At 36.4% G+C, this 21,598-nt stretch overlaps 3 protein-coding genes and 1 pseudogene across 3 annotated transcripts in view; all 4 read right to left on the bottom strand.

The window, feature by feature from the left end:
- Positions 1-21,598, bottom strand: part of LOC127834880 (polyubiquitin-C-like) — a 321,474-nt pseudogene that overhangs the window by 268,952 nt on the left and 30,924 nt on the right.
- Positions 10,347-12,136, bottom strand: LOC127834908 (polyubiquitin-B-like). The gene is made up of 2 exons (XM_052361039.1): positions 12,002-12,136; positions 10,347-11,592 (listed from the first exon to the last, which is right to left on the bottom strand). The coding sequence occupies exon 2, from the start codon at positions 11,588-11,590 to the stop codon at positions 10,910-10,912; it is 681 nt and encodes a 226-aa protein (XP_052216999.1). The 5' UTR covers positions 11,591-11,592; positions 12,002-12,136; the 3' UTR covers positions 10,347-10,909.
- LOC127834907 (polyubiquitin-like) lies at positions 13,110-21,596 on the bottom strand. Its single transcript, XM_052361038.1, has 2 exons — positions 21,462-21,596; positions 13,110-15,676 (listed from the first exon to the last, which is right to left on the bottom strand). Exon 2 carries the CDS (start codon positions 15,672-15,674, stop codon positions 14,994-14,996), a length of 681 nt encoding a protein of 226 aa, XP_052216998.1. The 5' UTR covers positions 15,675-15,676; positions 21,462-21,596; the 3' UTR covers positions 13,110-14,993.
- LOC127834890 (zinc finger protein 585A-like) overlaps positions 13,110-21,598 on the bottom strand; it is a 124,614-nt gene continuing 116,125 nt past the window's right edge. The window contains exon 3 of the mRNA XM_052361005.1: positions 13,110-13,591. The gene's annotated coding sequence lies outside the window, so the exon portion shown is untranslated. The remainder of the gene's footprint in view (positions 13,592-21,598) is intronic.

Genomic DNA, 21,598 nt, shown 5'->3' with positions numbered 1-21,598 from the left:
GAAACTGAAACTCATCTGTATATTTAATCGATGCCTCTATTTTTGCTTTAAGAAGATTCGTCAAACAGCAAAATTTAAAGTAAACTACACACTTTCCTCGACGACAACTTAAATCCGGTTCTTATGATAATAAAGTAACAAAGATTTGTAATTTCATTTTCTGTTATTCCATCCGTTTATCTATTTTGATTTTAAATTACACTTTTTGAATGATTGTATCAAATGCTAAACACTGTCCCCATAAACACGATTTACGAAATCGAATATCGAGGCGATAACAATAATTTTATTTCTATCGAAGCTCCCAAGTATGCATGGCAAACACAAAATCCGAAATATGTTTTGGAATCGTTCGATATTTAATATTCAATATTTAATTATTTAATAAAAAAAAAACACGTCCGAATTATTGTCCTAAAATCCAGAGAGTCTAGCTAGCTTCACAAATCACGCACGTTATTGACAAATTTCAGACACTACAAAGCAGTTATTAACATTGTGCATGCGTAAAGCGGTACGTCTTATTCAGTTCATTCACAACAATATTTAAAAAGAGGGCCAAGATGGCCCTAGTTCGCTCACCTGAGAGGAGTCGGTTCATTCAATCTTTACCAAATGTCAAGCTTGACCTAGATTTTGTCCAGACAAACATCCTGGTCAAGTTTCATCATTATTGAACCAAAACTCTGGCGTATGGAGTGTAATTGTTTTTGTAAGATTTGACCTGGTTACCTATATTTTGAGTTGACCCCCCCCCCTTACCAAACATCAAACTAAATTGTTTGCAAAAATAAATATTATGACCAAGATTCATAAATCTGAAACAAAATTGTGACCTCTAGAGTGTTTACAAGGATTTTGTATAATATAATGAAAATTTTGACAATCTAAGGGCAATACTTATGGCATTAATTGTGATTTTGCTCATTATCAAACTTGAACGAGATCTTTCAGCAACTTTAATAAAGAATGCTTAAGAAATGTGAATGCTAAAGTGTTTACAAACGAAATGTGGACGGACGGACGGCGGACAAAAACCAATCCTAAAACCTCACCTGAGCAATCAGGTGAGCTAAAAACTGTGTTTCACCGATCTGAGCTGTTTTTCAACTTGTCAGAGAAATCAATAAAACCAATGTATTGACTGAGTTTCACGATGATTAGGCAAAAAATGTGACTTCTATAGTGTTCGATCACAAGGTTTCTCTCTAGTCACATAAGGAAAACTGCCCCACCCCCTTGCGGCCATGTCTTTTTACCGATCGGGACCATTTGCGAACTCATCTGAGATATATATAAAACCAATCTGTTCACCAAGTTTTATGATGATTGGGCAAAAAATGTGACTTCTTGAGTGTTCACAAACTTTTTTTACTATATACATATAAGAAAACTGCCCCCCGGCAGCCATGCTATTCAACTGACCGGAACCATTTTTGAACTCAACTCTCGTATCAAGGAAACAAATGTTCTGACCAAATTTCATGAAAATTGGGCCAAAAATGTGACTTCTAGAGTGTTCGCATGTTTTCACAATATACATATAGAGAAAAATGCTCCGCCCACTGGCGGCCATGTTTTTTTACCGATCTGGACCATATTCGAACTCGTCCGAGATATTAATAAAACCAATGTTTTGACCAACTTTCATGATGATTGGGCAAAAATTGTGACTTCTAGAGTGTTTACAAAGTTTCTCTATAGACAAATAAGGAAAACTGCCCTGCCTTCTGGTGGCCTTGTTTATCAACGGACCGGAACCACTTTTGAACTCAACCAACATATCATTAAGGCAAACATTTTGACCAAATTTCATGAAAATAGGGCCAAAAATGTGACTTCTAGAGTGTTCACATGTTTTCACTTTATACATATAGAGAAAAATGTCCCGCCCACTGGCGGCCATGTTTTTTCACCGATCTGGACCATTTTCGAACTCGTCCGAGTTATCAATAAAACCAATGTTTTGACAAACTTTCATGATGATTGGGCAAAAAATGTGACTTCTAGAGTGTTTACAAGGTTTCTCTATAGCCAAATAGGGAAAACTGCCCCGCCCACTGGCGGCCATGTTTTTCAACGGACCCAAACCACTTTTGAACTCAACCAACATATCATTAAGACAAACATTTTGACAAAGTTACATGAAGATTGGGCACGAAATGTGACTTCTACAGTGTTTACAAGGTTTTTCTTTTTTTGACCTAGTGACCTAGTTTTTGACCCGACACGACCCAGTTTCGAACTCGACCGAGATTTCATTGGGACAAAGCTTCTCACCAAGTTTCATGAAGATCGAACAAGAAATGTGGCCTCTAGAGTGTTTACGAACAAATGTTAACGGACGGACGGACGACGAACAAAGACCGGTCACAAAAGCTCACCTGAGCAATCAGGTGAGCTTAAAATCTATTTGTACCGTACACAATAATTTCCGATATAAACATTTTACTAAAACGTATAAGATAGCTAAAAAGACGAATTAGCAAGTTCAGCAATAGAGATTTTCTTAGAGTAATGTGACTTAAAAAAAAAAATGTCTGTCTTTTCTGAATATGACCCGCTATTTCACATTTTTGAGTTCGAAGCTAACGTAATAGCTTGACTCTTATGAAATCTATTAAAACCGATGCGTCGAGAAAAACTCACATTTCTTATGTAACCAAGGTTGCTTTTACTCTGACATAAAAGTTCTTAATAATCTAACTATTGCAACCTATTCCCATCTATACCTTTAATCCGCAGTTATTTCCAAATAACTGAAACACACTTTCTACTCATATGGTGAACGTAAAATTCAAAGCACTAATTGTGTATTTTCAACATCTATATGAAAGCTGCATATTTTTCATCGGTACATTCATGTAGCATACAGTGTACATCGAAATCGAAAGAGGAATGAAATAAAGAACTGCCATTTAAGTTTGTGTAATTTTAAAAATCAAAATACATTTCGTTATTTTTGAATACTCTTATTATCAGTTCATAGTATTGCTCATTTTTAACGTTTGGTTTAAAACCTACGAAATAACTTGGCTAAAATAGCGTATTATGGAAACGCTTTACGCAAGACCAACATTATTTTAAGGCCATGGTCTTTCTTACTATGGTCAAAGACACAATTTTAGGAAAACCGCGTAGAACTTTTTGCGAATGTTCTATATCTTTATGAAATCTCTGCACAAGGCATTTAAAGAAAAACAATAAAATACTTCTTGTCGATGATACGTGCATCGAAATCGAAAGTGGACTGAAATCATTAACCACCTACTCTTAAAATTGTAACTTCTAAATACTATAATTATTTGTGAGTAACCGCATTTTCGTCAATGTAAACGCTCATAATTTATGTTTGATCCATATCTTGCATAATTGATACGAATAAAACAATATGGAAAACGAAACTTAAGAAATTAAACGTTATTGTCATATTACCACTATTTATGAACATGAACATGTAAAACGATAAATAGTATATATGGTATATTAATCGTACAGTAAATGAAATGTACCTGTTTATTTGCCTTCACTTAAAGGCCTTCTTTATAGTTCTCTAAAGGAGGTCAATCATTTCGTTAGAACGTGTCCACATCAGATAAAATTTTTGAAGTCGATCGGGGTTTATTATTGTAATATAATTTAGTTTAAACATTTCGACCATGTTAAACAACAGCAACATGTGATATTGCTATCAGTAGGCTTCTATAATCAGAAGAGGTAATCACATGACAAACAAGATAGCGACGTACCGTACCGAGACAGGTATTTTTCGCCATATCAGCAAGAAAGTGATAAGCGTTTATATCGTATTAATATTCGCTGTCTCAACATTACTCGCTGCGAAATTTCTAAACGATTCACAAAATTACAGCTCCCGCTCAAAAAAATAAAAGGAGGATGGTCAATTATTCTTATAGTTAAACTACACAATTAATTTAAGTGTACTGTTTTTCTCTCGAAATTGAGACTTACTGCTAAAAACATGTGACCGCTTTTCGAAGATCACCACTTGGATATATTGTACTGTAATATCATATTTAAGTATCCTAGTTTGGCTAGTGTTCCACTAAAAATATTGTAAGTTTATTTCTTTAACTTAATCGTGTGCTTACATCAACATACTTATATCAACAAATGTTCTAACCAAGTTTCATGAAGAATAAACTAGAAATGGCCCCCTGGCATCCAAGATATCATTAAAACATAATTCTGACCAAGTTTCATGAAGACTGGACAATAATTGTGACTTTAAGTGTTAACAAGTTTTTACTAAGATATCAGGAAAAATGCCCCGCCCCTGTTGGCCAAGGTTTTCAATCATCCGAAACAGTTTTTGAACACGTCCAAGATATCATTGGGACAATTATTCTGAGAAAGTTTCATGAAGATCCGACAATAAATGTGGCCTATCCAGTGTTAACAAGGAAAATATTCATGACGCACAACGGAAGACAATGGACAAAAGGTGATCACAAAAATTCACCATGAGCAAAAAATATTATGCTCATAAAGATTGTCACCATGTTTGAAGATAATATTTAAACTAATTGAGTAAACTAAATCAAGATATGATAGCATCTGTACTCAGCAAGAGTCATTCAGACTGAACTAAAAATGTGACTGACAGTATTCGAATTGTTTCACTATAAACAACTGTAGACATACAAGAAAACTGCAAACCCCCTTGAGAGCCTTTTTATTAAAAAAAGATCTATGTATATTAATAGATCTTTGTTTTAAACAAACATGAACTATTTTCCGACTCACCTGGCAATTATATTTCCAATTAAAAAATCAATAAATCCGTTTTAAAACACAAATCTTTGATAATCACACAAAAAATCAGAACTCGTCAATAAACTGTGTGCCTCAAAAAATATATGTTCTCTTATCTATGATGCCAGACATCAAAGAAATAGCACAAGGTATCAAGTTGCTGATCTCAAAATAAAACAACAAGGTTCACTCAGAGATGTGTATTAATTTGTGTCGCTCTGCACGCAGCTAATAAGGGCAAGTTGGAGTAATTAAGTGTGCATTCATGAATGGAATTCAACAATTCAAGCTATGAACAGTTTTTTCTCCCTGAATTAATTTTCTGCGAAATAAGTATTACTACATTAAACTTCGAGAATATTCAATAAAGAATATTCAGATAGCATAAAACATGTTTGTTGCTGTAAATCACGAACCAAGTTTTGTGATCATCATAATCTTCTTGAGAAAGGAAAAACAGCAAAAATGTTTTTATTTGAAATTTTATTTTATATCTTATAAGGATATCATAGGGCAAATCTTCTGACCAAGTTGCATGAAGATTGGACAATAAATGTGACCTTTAGAGTGTAAACAATATTTTACCAAAGCCATATAAGGAAAAACGCCCCTCACTCTGGTGGCCATGTTTTCAACCAACTGGAACCATTTTCAAACTCATACAAGATATCATTGGGATAAATGTTCTGACCAAGTTTCATAATGATCGTACAATAAATTTGGCCTCTAGAGTGATAACAAAGTTTTACAAAAGCCATATAAGGAAAAATGCCCTGCCCCCTGGCAGCCATGTTTTTCAACAAACCGGAAACATTTTCGAACTCGTCAAAGATATCATTGGAACAAATCTTTTGACCAAGTTTCATGATGAACGGAAAATAAATGTGGCCTCTAGAGTTTCAACAACGTTTTAGAAAAGCCTATATAACCATATAAGGAAATATGCCACGCCCTCTGGGGGCCATGTTTTACAAGCAACTGGAACCATTTTCGAACACGTCTAAGATACCATGGGGACAAATCTTCTGACCAAGTTTCATGATGATCGGACAATAAATGTGGCCTCTAGAGTATTAACAAGGTTTTACTTTAACCATATTAGGACAAATGCTCCGTCCCCTGGCGGCCATGATTTTCAACCAACCGGACCCATTTTCGAACTCGTTCAAGATATCATTGATACAAAGCTTCTGACCAAATTTCATGATAATCAAACAATTAAATGTGGCCTCTAGAGTGTTAACAAGTCTTTACGATAGCCATATAAGGAAAATTCCCCGCCCCCTGGCGGCCATGTTTTTTAACCAACCGAAACCATTTTTGAACTCATCCAAGATAATATTGGGACACATCTTCTGACCAAGTTTCATCAAGATCGGACAATAAATGTGGCCTGTAGAGTGTTTTTAAAGCAACCGTGAGTCCGTGACCATTTTCGAACTCGTCCAAGATATCATGGAGACCAAACTTCTTACCAAATTTCATGAAGATCGGACAATAAATGTGGCCTCTCTTGTGAAAAGGCAAATGTTGACGACGCACAACGGACGACGGACAAAAGGGGATCACAAAAGCTCACCATGAGCACATTGTGCTCAGGTGAGCTAAAAAGTAGAGAATATTCAATACGATTAAATACGACTTTATATTTTTAATTTCCAGACCAAACCGATGTGTGTAATAAATTTAGTCTCTTAAAAGTAATCAATATGATGTGAAACAACAGGCATCGTACAGTTTAAACTAATGTTTGTATACGCATATTGCCTCCCGATACTCATGTGTTTATTGTGTATGTTCATATCATATATTACATGCTGATTCAACAAAACGATCTTAATAGTAATCAGTTTTCTGTTACATAAATGTAAGCGTTAGCTTAAGCATGTGACGATACGGATACAGCGAAACGAACAAGCACTTTTCCTTCAATATAACTAAAAATATATCAGGACAGCACTCCCTCGTAGGTACCTAACATACCAATATACACGGCTTCCTGTATTTGCACGCTAAATTACCAACCGCGTTTTGAATCATTCTAGGTTACATTAATAATTTTACTTAACACCAATTGTGTATGAAGCTTGGACGATGTGAATGACAATATTAAGCAAATACACAGAAGTACCCATATATACATTTATATAATATTTATTTCGTTAATAAATTGAACTGTTTACTAGATTGATGATTAACATTTCGAATGTAATGATGATTATATAGCGAGTTAATGGTAGTTTTATCTCTTACAATTTAACATCGTCAATTTTACACTACAATGACTAGTTGTCGATGACCTTAACCCCTCTCGGAAAATAAGACGTTATTTTTATTTATATGAACGCCATAAAATACTTAAAGAAAGAGCCAAAATATGTTTGCATGCCGTAATTATTGTGTATATAAACTACACTTATTTAACATATACACGTTGGTTTGACAATGAAACTTTTTTTTTAAACTGTTCATGCAGACATCGACAATACTGATACTATAAAATATTTAAAGCCAAGCTATTATATAATGTAAAACCTATGAATCTGTTAGCCGCAATTACCAACGAACATTGAATTCCCTAATGAACACATTCTATCAAATACTTATATATAAATTAATAATTATTTACAAAATGACACATCCATAACTGGTAAATATAAATCATTCATACAGAGAGCAATTATCAGAATTATGGCACTTTCAACGACATATAGTTCAGACACGCGAAATTATATGGCAACTCAAAATTCAAATGCACATGGACTGGAAAAATGTCAATTAATGACAAAGCATTTTTAAATGAAAATTGAAATGAGCTGATTATAACCCGATTACGACCAACTACGCTGATATTTTTTTCTGTTTGGTGCGTTTACCTTCTTAAACGGAAAAGGAACACATGTATTTATATATCGACACTGTCACACATTAAATTCGTGCAAAATACCAAGAATCGAAAACAGGAACTCGCTCGGAATTAGTTGCTACCATCTCACACCCCAGCTGCTACTTACCTCTCAAAACCCTCAACACATTTTGTATACATACATTAAAACTAGGACTCCTAACGGCCTAAATAATGAACTGCTTTTTAACATATAGAAAACAAGGGACAAAACTGTCACAAAACCAGGTTTTCATTGTGAAAAAAAAAATCTGATAAAGGGAGAAAACTCAAACTGAACTTTTGAAATGAACAAACAAAATTAACCCCCTTTGTAAGTTTGTTTTTAAAAAAATCTATTTTTAGTCGTGGCGACCTTGACATTGGAGATATTGACGTGATTCTTTCGTGCGACACACCGTCCCATGATGGTGAACAAATGTTCCAAATGATTTAAAAATCTCACAATGAATGACATAGTTATGGCCAGGACAAGCTCATTTATGGCCATTTTTGACCTTTGAACTCAAAGTGTGACCTTGACCTTGGAGATATTGACGTAATTATTTCGCGCGACACACCGTCCAATGATGGTGAACAAATGTGCCAAATGATTTTAAAATCTGACAATGAACGACATAGTTATGGCCCGGACAAGCTTGTTCCGCCAGCCCGCATTCGCCAATCTAATAACCAGTTTTTTCCTTCGGAAAACCTGGTTAATAAGAATAATTCACCTATACATTTTATGTTTGCCTACAACTATGTCTTGATATAATCTAACAGGATACGTTTGGTAAATATTGAAGTAAATTATTACTGGTATTGGTTCAATCCGTTCATTGACTGCTGGTTATCTCCGTATGCTTTAAAATTGCATCATTGGAGGATTAAGAATATAAAACATACTAAAATTGAAATTCACACAACAATGTGTTGACACGATAAACAAACTATTGATATTCCATTAAAAGTTTTCTCTTTCATTTTAGTTAAACATTATTCTAACTTGAAATTAGAATAACTGCATAAGTACTAGAACAATGTACATGTAGTTATGAATTATCAGATTACATGTGTACTGACTGCTGTTTTGAATTATAGTACATGTTTGTGTGCAATTTAATAGTTTACAGGTTTGCTTACATGTAATGTATTGTTGTGAAGACTCATGATAGCTCGTTTTACGCCAAATAAAATTTAAACTACTGGAATTAGAGAGCGGACACGGACCGACCGACAAGCTCACTCCTATAACCCCCCCCCCCCTAAACTTCGTTTAGTGGGGGTATAACTACATTATTTGTTTTCACCTTTTGTTTTATTCACCCTATGATAAAGAGCCAATGCAGTGAAGTAGCCAATATGAAATAGTATTTATAAAAGGTATAAACTCACAATAACAAATGTTATTCTAGTATAGAACTACCGGTACATGCAGGGACCTATACAAACAATGTTTGTATAGGTCCCTGGTACATGTTATCGTATAGTATTATGTTTACATAAACTCGCATGTTTACGCGTTATGAAAGGCGAGACATAATTTCTTTAAGGAATGAGGATACCACTTGTCAAAACATTTGGTTACCTCAGACGGTGGGTTTCAGACCTTATTCTACATTTATGTGTGTGTGTGTCTATATATTCCAGTGAACCGTCATTTTTTCCATCATACACAGTATTAAGTTGTAATGGCAAATTGGTTGGATGATTTCAGTTAATTTTATATATAAAGTTAAAGCATATTTTCATTTTTACACTGTTTCAAGGAATTAACATTATGTATTATGTGAAGCTACGCACTGAACAGTTTATTATTTCTCAAAATTATTTAGAAAAACAATTGTTACATTCACTTTTTAGATTTCAAGCATCTTCCATTATTGCACAACGCATCCTTAATTGTGCCAAACACGAAGCAATGCATCATTAAAACTGAGACCTTTTAAAAGCTCAACATTAAACAAGAGCTGTGTTTGTGAAAACAATGCCCCCTACTTCGCCACTTTGAAGCCATGTATTTGAACTTTGACCTTGAAGGATGACCTTAGCGTTAAACCACTCAAAATGTGCAGCTCCATAAGATATAGATGCATGCCAAATATCAAGTTGCTATCTTCAATATTGCAAAAGTTATGACCAAGGTTAAAGTTTTGAGACAGACACACAGATACACTAGTACAATGACAGACAGACAGGCCAAATACGATATACCCCTGATCATTCGATCTGGGGGAATAAAAAGAACATTATTTAGGAAACAAATTATGTAACAACATCACTATTTATTATAAAAAGAACATTATCTAGGAAACAAAATAAGTAACAACATCACTATTTATTAAGAATTAAACTTACAGAAATTTATAACTGCTTATACAATCTAAGAAACCGGTTAAATGTCAAAGTGTTACATTTAAGAAATAAAAACAAATAAATGTTCATCATTTGAATTGCATCAATATTATAACACACTTACAGGACCTAACCAGATTTTATCGGACCTATATCTGTTGAACAATATTATAGGAAAACATATAAAAGAGGATTAAGTGTCATTTGTCATCAGTATTAAGAAAAAATATTTCACGATAACTAAAAGATCTCTATCAGCCTAAGAAATATGAATTTGAAATCAGAAGGCTTTACTGCCACTGGAAGTCATAATTTTATCTTTATAGGTGCACAAAGTCATTGAAAGGGCAAAGTTTGCATGGTTACCTGATATCGATATGCATTTAAAAAAAGGCTGGAAAACAGATTTTCTATAATTTCATGTGGTCATAGAAAATCTGTTTTCCAATCAACCAATCAAACACACTCATTCAATAATACGTCACATGTATATATGAGACGGGCTTGAATATTTTATCTTCTACCGTAATCGAGGTTAGTAAATGAAATCAGTACGTTTCTAAAAAATATGCAGTTTCGTTTTCATTTCGCACCAAATACATATAAAGGTAAACTTCAGTTAAACCAGGAGGGTACCAAGAAACCAATTGACAGACGGGTTGACACAAAGCAAAAGAAATTACAAGACACGCGCGTACAAAGCATACATGAACAAAATTCCATTAAGCGCCTTGGAATGGTACTTGCAAATGTAATAGGAGTTTAAACTGGTTTTAAAGTAATATTGTTGCACAAATTATAATTTCTTTACACAATCTCAAAAATTATACTGGAAATTAATTATTATTATAGCATGAGAACCAATATTTTTTTGCATTGATTGCATGGGGTTCAAGAACCGATAAGCCGAAGTACAAGGTAGAGCTTAGATCCATTATTGATGTTGTAGTCCAAGAGGGTACGACCATCTTCTAGTTGGCGACCATTAAAGATCAACCTCTGTATTTGTGCGGGAATTCCCTCCTTGTCTTGGATCTTGTTCTTGATACTCTCAACGGAGTCAGAGCAAAAAATCTCGAGGGCGATCATTGTGTCAGAAGAGGTTTTCACAATGATGATCTGCATTAACTTTAACTGCACATGGAGGGTTGAATCTCTCTGGATGCTGTAGGTAGAAAGGTAACAGTTATCTTCCAGCTCGTTGCCTTTAAAGATCAGCCTCTGTTGATCTGGAGGAATACCCTGCTTGTCTTGAATCATTGCTTTGACATTTGCAATAGAGGCAGTGGGCTCAACTTCGAGGTTGATAGTCTTACCAGTCACGATCCTCACGAATATCTTTATACTCTCAGGCAGACGCAAGACCAGAGAGAGAGTGGACTCCTTCTGGATGTTGTAGTAAGAGAGGGTACGGTAATCTTCCAGCTGTTGGGAAGCAAAGATTAAACTTTGCTGATTTGGGGGAATTTTATCGATCTGTTGGATCTTGGCAATGACATTTGCAATGCATGCAGAGGGCTCCACCACGAGTTTGATGGTCTTGCCAGTTAGGGTCTTCACGAAGATCTGCATACCTAAAATAATCAGTCAGTATAATATTAAGTTGGAGACTTAGGAGATAAATTATGCATTGCAATTAAGTCAATATCAGTCGGTTTTACTGGTGGTTTTTATTACTTTTATAACAAACATCAGTAGTTTATTTTTAAGCTTATTTGTTAAATTACTATCTCTGAACATACAACTAAAACTTTTTCAATGACCGGTGACCTGTGCCCGGACCGGTCTTGGTGTGCCATGGACCGGAGCCCGGTGCGGTCCCCGGCGATCACCGGTGACCGGGCCGATCCCCAGTGACGTCAATCAATGAAGAGCCAAAGCTCTGTGATCAACGTCCTCAGGCAAAGACCGACATATGGCGGGCGCCATATGGTCTGACGTCGACCGACTGACAGCATTAGCCCATTTCAGTCAACATCTTACCAGTATGGCCAAAGACCGACGTATGGCAGGAGCCATATGGTCTGACGTCGACCGACTGCCAGCATTAAGCCCGTTTCTGTCAACGTCTCGGCCAATGTCCGGTTGTAAACAGCATCTTCTCAACTCTTTTTTATCTGCGATCATCATGCAGTCGATATATGAGAAAAAACAAGCAAATTCGTTGAATGATATTCCCCGCCAATATGCTTCTGGACACAAAAGTGTTATGCTTCTGGACACAAGGTCGCCGTGGTGTAATGGATATGGTGTCCGCCTTGCGACCGGGAGGTCACGGGTTCGATCCCCACCGTGGGAGCGTTCTTTAGATCTCCCCCAAACACACAAAGTACTGGTTCTAGGCCCAGGAAACGGACTCGAGAGCGTTTATATAAGCCTAAGGCTTTCGACGCAATCGAGCTAAAATAAATAGGTTTAAACTTAATAAAGTTTCAATGAAATCTGCCAAAGCACTTCCAAGATGTGGCTCCAGACACACACAAAAAAGCATTTTTTCAAGATAAAAAGGGCCATAACTCCGTTGTTAACGGATGGTGTACAATGCCATTTGTCATGCATCATCCTGTTATCCATAGATATACTCATACCAAGTTTCAATCAAATCCGCCAAAGGACTTCCAAGATATGGCTCCAGACGGATGGACAGAAAGACGGACGGACAACACCAGATCAATATCCCTCCGCCTATGGCGGGGGATAAAAAGAGCAAAACTTATTCAAAAATAAAATGGTCATAGACCAGATTGTCATACGGCACATTGAATCATTATTTGCTCATAATTAAAATAATTAACATTCTCTCAGTTATTATTGTAAAAGAGAAAGTCAATTGTACGTTTAATACCACTGGTGTAAAGCCTGAAAGGCACAAAGTCGCTCACCTGAGATAACAAGATACTATTAGGACAAATCTTCTGACCAAGTTTCATGAAGATTGGACAATACATGTGGCCTCTAGATTGTAAAAAAGGTTTTACTATAGCCATATAAGGAAAAATGCCCCGCCCCTGGTGGTCATGTTTTTAACGATATACCCCTGATCTTTCGATCTGGGGGCATAAAAAGAACATGATCTAGGAAACAAAGTATGTAACAACATCACTATTTATTAAGAATTAAACTTACAGAAATTTAAAACTGCTTATACAATCTGAGAAAACGGTTAAATGTCAAAGTGTTACATTTAAGAAATAAAAACAAATAAATGTTCATCATTTGAATTGCATGAATATTATAACACAAATAATGTTAATATCTGAGAGTGAAATATTTAACATAAAAATTTTCACTCGTATTTAAACCCATGTGAAAGACAAGATCAACTCACAGGACATGAGTTTCTGCAATTGTTCAAACTTACAGGACCTAACCAGATTTTATCGGACCTATATCTGTTGAACAAGATTATAGGAAAACATATAAAAGAGAATAAAGTGTCATTTGTCATCAGTATTAAGAAACAAGGGCTGTTTGCAAATCATGCATGCCCCCCATATGGGCTGTCCGTTGTAGTGGCAGCCATTGTGTGAATACGATTTTTGTCACTGTGACCTTGACCTTTGACCTAGTGACCTGCTAATCAATAGGGGTCATCTGCAGGTCACAATCAATGTACCTATGAAGTTTCATGTTCCTAGGAAAAAGCGTTCTTGAGTTATCATCCGAAAATCATTTTACTATTTGAGGTCACCATGACCTTGACCTTGTGACCTCAAAATCAATAGGGGTCATCTGCAAGTCATGATCAATCTACCTATGAAGTTTCATGATCCTAGGCGTATGCATTCTTGAGTTATCATCCGAAAACCATTTTACTATTTCGGGTCACCGTGACCTTGACCTTTGACCTAGTGACCTCAAAATCAATAGGGGTCATCTGCAAGTCATGATCAATCTACCCATGAAGTTTCATGATCCTAGGTGTATGCGTTCTTGAGTTATCATCCGGAAACCATTTTACTATTTCGGGTCACCCTGACCTTGACCTTTGACCTAGTGACCTCAAAATCAATAGGGGTCATCTGCAAGTAATGGTCAATCTACCCATGAAGTTTCATGATCCTAGGCGTATGCGTTCTTGAATTATCTTTCAAAAACCATTTTACTATTTCTGGTCACCGTGACCTTGACCTTTGACCTAGTGACCTCAAAATCAATAGGGGTCATCTGCGAGTCATGATCAATGTACCTATGAAGTTTCATGATCCTAGGCCCAAGCGTTCTTGAGTTATCGTCTGACAACCACCTGGTGGACGGACCGACAGACCGACCGACCGACATGAGCAAAGCAATATACCCCCTCTTCTTCGAAGGGGGGCATAAAAATATTTCACGATAACTAAAAGATCTATATCAGCCTAAGAAATATGAATTTGAAATCAGAAAATCTTTACTCCCACTAGAAGTCATAATTTCATCTTTATAGGTGCACAAAGTCAATGAAAGGGCAAAGGTTGCATGATTCCCTGCTATCGATCTGCATTTCTAAAAAGGCTGGAAAACAGATTTTCTATGACTTCATGTGATCATATCTACAAATTAAACACCCTCATTCAATAATAGGTCACATGTATATATGAGATGCGCTTTAATATTTTATCTTCTGCCATATACGAGCATAGTAAATGAAATCAGTACATGTTTCTGACAAATATGCTGTTTCCTTTTCATTTCGCACATATATAGGTAAACTTCAGTTAAACAAGGAGGGTAGCAAGGAACCAACTGACAGACAGGGTGACACAAAGCAAAAGAAATGACAAGACACAAAAGTACAAAGCATACGCACATACATGAAGAAAATTTGATTAAGCACCTTGGAATGGTCATTAAAGAAGTAATAGGAGTTTAAACTGGTTTTAAAGGAATATTGTTGCACAAATAACTTCTTTACATAATCTCAGAAATAATACTGGAAATTAATTATTATTATAGCTTGAGAACCGATATTTTTTTCACATTGGTCGCATGGGGTTCAAGATCCGCTGAGGCGAAGTACCACGTAGAGCATAGATCCATCATTGATGTTGTAGTCATCTAGGGTACGACCATCTTCTAGTTGGCAGCCATTAAAGATCAACCTCTGTATCTGTGCGGGAATTCCCTCCTTGTCTTGGATCTTAGTCTTGACACTCCTAACTGAGTCAGAGCGAAAAATCTCCAGGGGGATCATTCTGCCAGAATTTGTTTTCACGATGATGATCTGCTTTAACTTTAACTGCAAATGGAGGGTTGAGTCTCTCTGGATGTTGAAGGAAGAAAGGTAATGATGATCTTCCAGCTCGTTGCCTTTAAACATCAGCCTCTGCTGATTTGAGGGAAAACCCTCCTTGACTTGAATCATCGCTTTGACATTCGCAATGGAGGCAGAGGGCTCAACTTCGAGGTTGATGGTCTTACCAGTGACCATCCTCACGATGATCTTTATACGATCAGGCAGACGCACGACCAGTAAGAGAGTGGACTCTTTCTGGATGTTGTAGTAAGAGAGGGTACGGCCATCTTCCAGCTGTTTGGAAGCAAATAGTAACTTTTGCTTATTTGGGGGGATTCCCTCATTGTGTTGAATCTTGGCCTTGACATTTGCAATGGAGGCAGAGGGCTCCACCATGAGTTTGATGGTATTGCCAGTTAGGGGTTTCACGAAGATCTGCATATCTAAAATAATTAATCAGTATATTAAATTGGAGTTAAATTATAAATTGCAATTAAGTCAATACCAGTCGGTTATACCGGTAGGCTTATATGATTTTTTTTATAATAAACATTAGTAGTATATTTTTTTGTTATTGTATAAATTACTATCTTTGTACATACAACTAAAACGTTGGATAACAAGAGGACCATATCTGTATAAGGTGCCCAACTCAGACCCTTTGCATGCTGGGACATTTGTCGTCTGCTAAAATGTCATCTGCTGAATTTCTTAAATTAGCATTTTCTTCGATTTTTTTTCAAAGAATACTATCAGAATAGCAAACAGTTTGGATCCTGCTGAGACGCCACGTTCTGTCGTGTCTCATCTGGATACAAACTGTTTGCAAAGGCCTTCAAAATTCAGTTCCAGCAATGAAAGAGTTAGAAATCTAAGTGTTCTAAGAAGGTAGTGTTAACAAGGTTTCACAATAGACTTATAAGGGGAATTGCCAAAACATCTCACAGCCATGCTTATAAACAAACCACAATCATTTTTAAACTAAGCCCAGATATATAAAATTATTTAATGCTTCAGCAAGTTTTATGATGATTGGGTCAAACAAGAAACCGTCGGAGAGGGGTGATGCTCCCCAAAGGTTTATTTTGTCACAATATTGCACTATATATTCAGATAAAAGGAAACATCTTGAGGGGCATTACTTTGGACAAAATAATACGATGGATGGTTTAGCAACTTAAAAATTTCAAAGGGCAATAACTCTCTAAATAAATCATCTAACCAGAACCCACAAATAACATGCGCATCTCCTCAATGTAGCTAAGCTTCCCATAGTTTTATTGAATTCCAGTAGTTGGGGAGAAATAGCCCGGACAAGAATTGCACTATATGTACAGTTTATAGAAAATTTCAAAGGGCCATAACTCTGTGAAAAATCATCCGACCATAACCGGCTGATAATATGCACTTCTGTTGGTAGTGAAGCTTCCCATACAGTTTGATTGAATTCCCGTAATAAGTTGCTGAGAAATAGCTCGGCTAAGAATTGCACTATATGTACAATGGAAAATTTCAAAGGGCCATATCTCTGTGAAAAATCATCAAACCAGAACCGGCTGATAATGCACATCTCCTCTTGGTAGTGAAGCTTCCCATAAAGTTTCATTGAATTCCAGTAATTAGTTGCTGAGAAATAGCCCGGACAAAAAATTTGCACGGACGGACAGACAGACGCACACACACACGCACGGACAGACGAAGCGGCGACTATATGTTCCCTGCAAAATAAATTTTGGGAAAGCATAAAAAGTGACTTCTGAACCTAAAATTATTTGTACTAAAGCCACATGAGAAAAACAGCCACATGGCAACCATGTTTTAATGACAGGAACCATAGTTCACTCCTCAAAGAAATCATCACAAAGAATGTTCAGAAAAATATTCATGAAGACTGCACAAAAAATATGACTTCTATATAAAATAAGTGTTCACAAGCTTTTTCTTTAAATTTTGAGCTCCGCTTTGTGCGCGTTGTCCGTTCGTCTGTTGTAGTAACACTACGAGTTGTAGTTGTTGCATTTATTTTTCTCTAGTTTTTGACCCCACATTCACCAGTTTCCATCTTGACCATGACATCATTGGATCAAAAGTCTCAACCAAGTTTCATAAAGATTGGTCAATAAATGTGGCCTCTATCGAGTTTTTTGCAGTTATTTTCTTTCATTTTACCAAATGACCTTATTTTCAACCAAATGTGACCCAGTTTCGAACTAAGCTGAGATGTTTAAGGGACAAACGTTCAAACCAGTTTCGTGAAGATTGGGAAATAAATGTGGCCTCTATAGTGTTCTCAAACTTTTCTTGAATTCAACAAAGAATCCTAGTTTTTGACCCCACATGACTCAGTTTTAAATTCAACCTACATATTATTAAGACAGATGTTCAGACCATGGTTCATTAAGATTGAGTAATGAATGTGGGCTCTAGAATTTTCTCAAGCTTATTCTTTTATTTATCCTAGTGACCAAGTTTTTTTCCCAACCTGACCAGGTTTGAAATGTTCTGGCAAAAGTTCCTGAATATTAGGCAATAAATGGTGCCTCTGGGGTGTTCACAAGCTTTTTTCTTTATTTGTTATTTAGTAAAGCACTATAAAAATGTGTTTTTAGCTCACCTGAGCACAACATGCTCATGGTGAGCTTTTGGGATCACCTTTTGACCGTCGTGCGTCGTTGTGCGTCATCAACATTTTGCCTTGTTAACACTTGAAACTCGAGCATTTGATTGAACGCCTATTTCTACGTATAAACATATTCAATGGCGTTGAACAATAGAAATAAAAACAAAAATTAAACACAAATAAAAAACAAACAATAATATGGAGTGACACAGTAACCGATCCTCAACAAGCGAGCGAAGCAATCCTTTTCACAAGTTAAAAAACAAACAACAGTGCCAAGTGTCAAACAAGTCTATACAAAACATATATCAAAGGTACATCACGTATTACCTTTAAAATAATGCAAAAAAGTCGTGGAAAAAGCATGTCTTAAGTTTTTTTTTGAAAGTGTCAATTGAAGTACATTGTCTTAAACTCAAAGGTATGTTGTTCCATAGTTTTGGACCCACAGTTCCAAAGCTTCTATCACTGAATGTTCTTTTCTTGTTAAACTGTACATTAAAACAGCCTATTGATGATGCTGATGATCTAAGATTACGTTTAGAAATCGGAGTGGATAGAAGTTCGGTCAAGTAGGCAGGAGTATTACCAATTGAACAGTAAAAAAAGTGTGTAAGAATTTTGAATTCGTTTCTAGTCTTGATTGGCAGCCAGTGCAGGTCGTGAAGTGATTGTTTGAACTGTCACTCTTTCTACGGCTTAAAACCAATTTTGCGCACATATTTTGAACACGCTGTAATTTTGCCAATTCACATTGGGAGATGCCGTACACAATAACGTTACAGTAGTCCAAATGTGAAATGACTAAAGAAAGAACTAGTGTTTCTGTAGCGTCTTGCGTTAAGAATTTACGAATGTTTTTTATTTTAAAATAATTCAACATTGCAGATCTACACTTTCTCTTAATGTGTTCCTTGAAGTTCAGCGTTTCATCCAGAAAAGCGCCCAGATATCTGATGCTACTTGATGCTTGATTTTGTCACCACATACATCAATGTCCCGAGTGTTACACTTATTTAATTGAGGGCGACTTCCAAACACTATGTATTCAGTTTTTGAAGCGTTCATTTTGAGTTTATTACTGTTTATCCAGTTGTTTATTTCTTGTGCATAATCTTGGAGTTCGTTGATGGCTTCAGTTTCTTCCGCTAGAATCGGTTTGAAACGTTTGCTGGCAGTATGGTCATCTGCAAAGCCATAGACAGAGATGGAAGGGGGTACTATGTCAAAAATTGTTCCTGCATATGTGAGGTAAAGCCAAGGACCCAAACAACTTCCTTGTGGGACACTGCATTTTAACTCACGTGGTTTTGGCATGCATCCGTTCACACTTACACAACAACTTCGCGGCCGCAAGTATGAGTCCATCCAGTCCAGCGCCGCACCACACACGCCATATTGAATTTTCAAGACATCTAAGAGTATGTCATGATCTACGGTGTCGAAAGCAGCACTAAGGTCTAGTGCAATGAGTGCTGTTACCTCTTGGTTTTCCATTGCAGTTAGGAGATCGTTAACAAGTCTTAGTAATGCCGACTCACAAGAGTGATATTGTCTGTAAGCAGATTGGTTCTTTGGGAGAAGATCATTTTCACTAGCATGTTTGTTTAATCTATAGAGTGCTGATTTTTCAATTACTTTTGACAGAAATGCCAAATTACTCACTGGTCTGTAATTTGAAAAGGTCAATTCAAAGCCGGCTTTTTTTAACAAAGGTCGCACTACCACTTGTTTCCACTTCGCAGGGAATACTCCTTGTGCCAAAGAAAGGTTTACAAATTTAGAAATGGTTGGAAGAAGCTCATTCAAAAACAACTTTAACACTTTTGTCGGTAAGATATCAATCTCGCAGGACTTTGTTTGTTATTGATTTATTATCTTTCTGATCTCATCTTCTGTGAGTTTTTCAAAATTTCCCAATTGTGTGACCTGTTTCGCAATCGGCGTGTTGTTGTCAAAGTCTTTAAGATTCCCTCGGATTGTCTCTATTTTCTGCATAAAATAATCAGCAAATGTGTCAGCTAAAGTATTTTCATTTTGAACAGTTGGCAACGGGTTCTCAGACTTGCTTCCCGTAAGCTCCCACACAAATTTGTACAGCTTTTTAGAATCACCTTTAGATTCAAGTACTTTCTGGCTGAGTGTCAATTGCTTTTCATTCTTTAATTCGCAGTGATATTTATGAAGCGATACTTTGCCACATTTACAGGCCACATTTATTGTCTGATCTTCCTGAAACTTGATCCATGATCTAAAGATTTGTCCCAATGTTATCTTGGTCGAGTTCAAAACTGGGTCACTTGAGAACAAAAACTAGGTCACTAGGCCAAATTAAAGAACAAGAGGGCCTGAAAGGCTCAAAGTCGCTCACCTGAGATTCAAAGGAACTTACCTGTTCTGTGCAGCCCAAGATGTCATTAGAACAAAATGTTCTTACCAACTTTCATGACTAGTGAACACCATCGCAGCCATGTTTTTGAACAGACCAGAACCTTTTTTATACACATCCAAGATATAATTTAAACAAATATTCTGACAACGTTTCATGAAGATTCATGAAGCCATATTGGGAAAAATGCCCCGCCCCCTGGTGACCATGTTTTTGAAGCAGCTAGAACCATTTTCGAACTTGTCAAAGATATCATTGGGACAAATCATGATGATTGGACAATACATATGACTTCTAGAGTGTTAACAAGGTTTTACTATAGCTATATAGGGAAAAGTGCCATGCACCCTTGGCGCCCATGTTTTTCCACCAACCAGAACCATTTTCAAACTCATCCAAGATATCATTGATACAAATCTTGTAACCAAGTTTCATGATGATTGGACAATAAATGTGGCTTCTAGAGTGTTAATAAGGTTTTACTAAAGCAATATATAGCCATATTAGGAAAAATGCCCCGCCTCCTAGTGGCCATGTTTTTAAAGCAACCAAAACCATTTTTGAACCCATCCAAGATATCATTGAGATCAATCTTCTTACCAAGTTTAATGAAGATCGGAAAATAAATGAGGCTTCTAGAGTGTTAACAAGGTTTTTTACTTAAGCCATAAAAGGAAAAATGCCCCGCACCCTAGTGGCCATGTATTTCAACCAACGGAAACCATTTTCGAACTCATCCAAGATAATATTGGGTCAAATCTTCTGACCAAGATTCATGAAGATCGGACAATAAATGTGGCCTCTAGAGTGTTAACAAAGTTTTACTATAGCCATGATATATAGCCATTAAAGGAAAAATGCCCCGCCTCTTGGCAGCCATCTTTTTAAAGCAATTGTTACCATTTTCGAACTCATCAAAGATATCATTGAGACCAATCTTCTGACCAAATTTCATGAAGAATGTGGCCTTTAGAGTGTTAACAAGGCAAATATTGACGCCGCACGACAGACGACGCACCACGGACAAAAGGCGATCACAAAAGCTCACCATGAGCATGTTGTGCTCAGGTGAGCTAAAATGCACATTAACTTGGTACAGCCAGCAATGTTTTGTTACATACAAGTGTGGCAATTAAAATAAACAGTGAATACCAACATTTTTTTTTTACTTAAGCTTAAGTTCCTATTAACTGATTCATATAAACTGTTGTTAACTTACTTTAATGTGTTGTCAAAGAAAATGTTTTGGAAATTCTGTGGTAGGCACACACATTTCGTCATGAAGCCGTCAGATCTGATCTGACATTTGTATGATATGGGTAGGAAGAGCAGTTTTTGAATGTGGGCCGATGCAGC

This window comes from Dreissena polymorpha, chromosome 6 (assembly GCF_020536995.1).
Source record: "Dreissena polymorpha isolate Duluth1 chromosome 6, UMN_Dpol_1.0, whole genome shotgun sequence".
Taxonomy (NCBI): domain Eukaryota; kingdom Metazoa; phylum Mollusca; class Bivalvia; order Myida; family Dreissenidae; genus Dreissena; species Dreissena polymorpha.
This window is presented reverse-complemented; position numbering and strand designations above follow the sequence as displayed.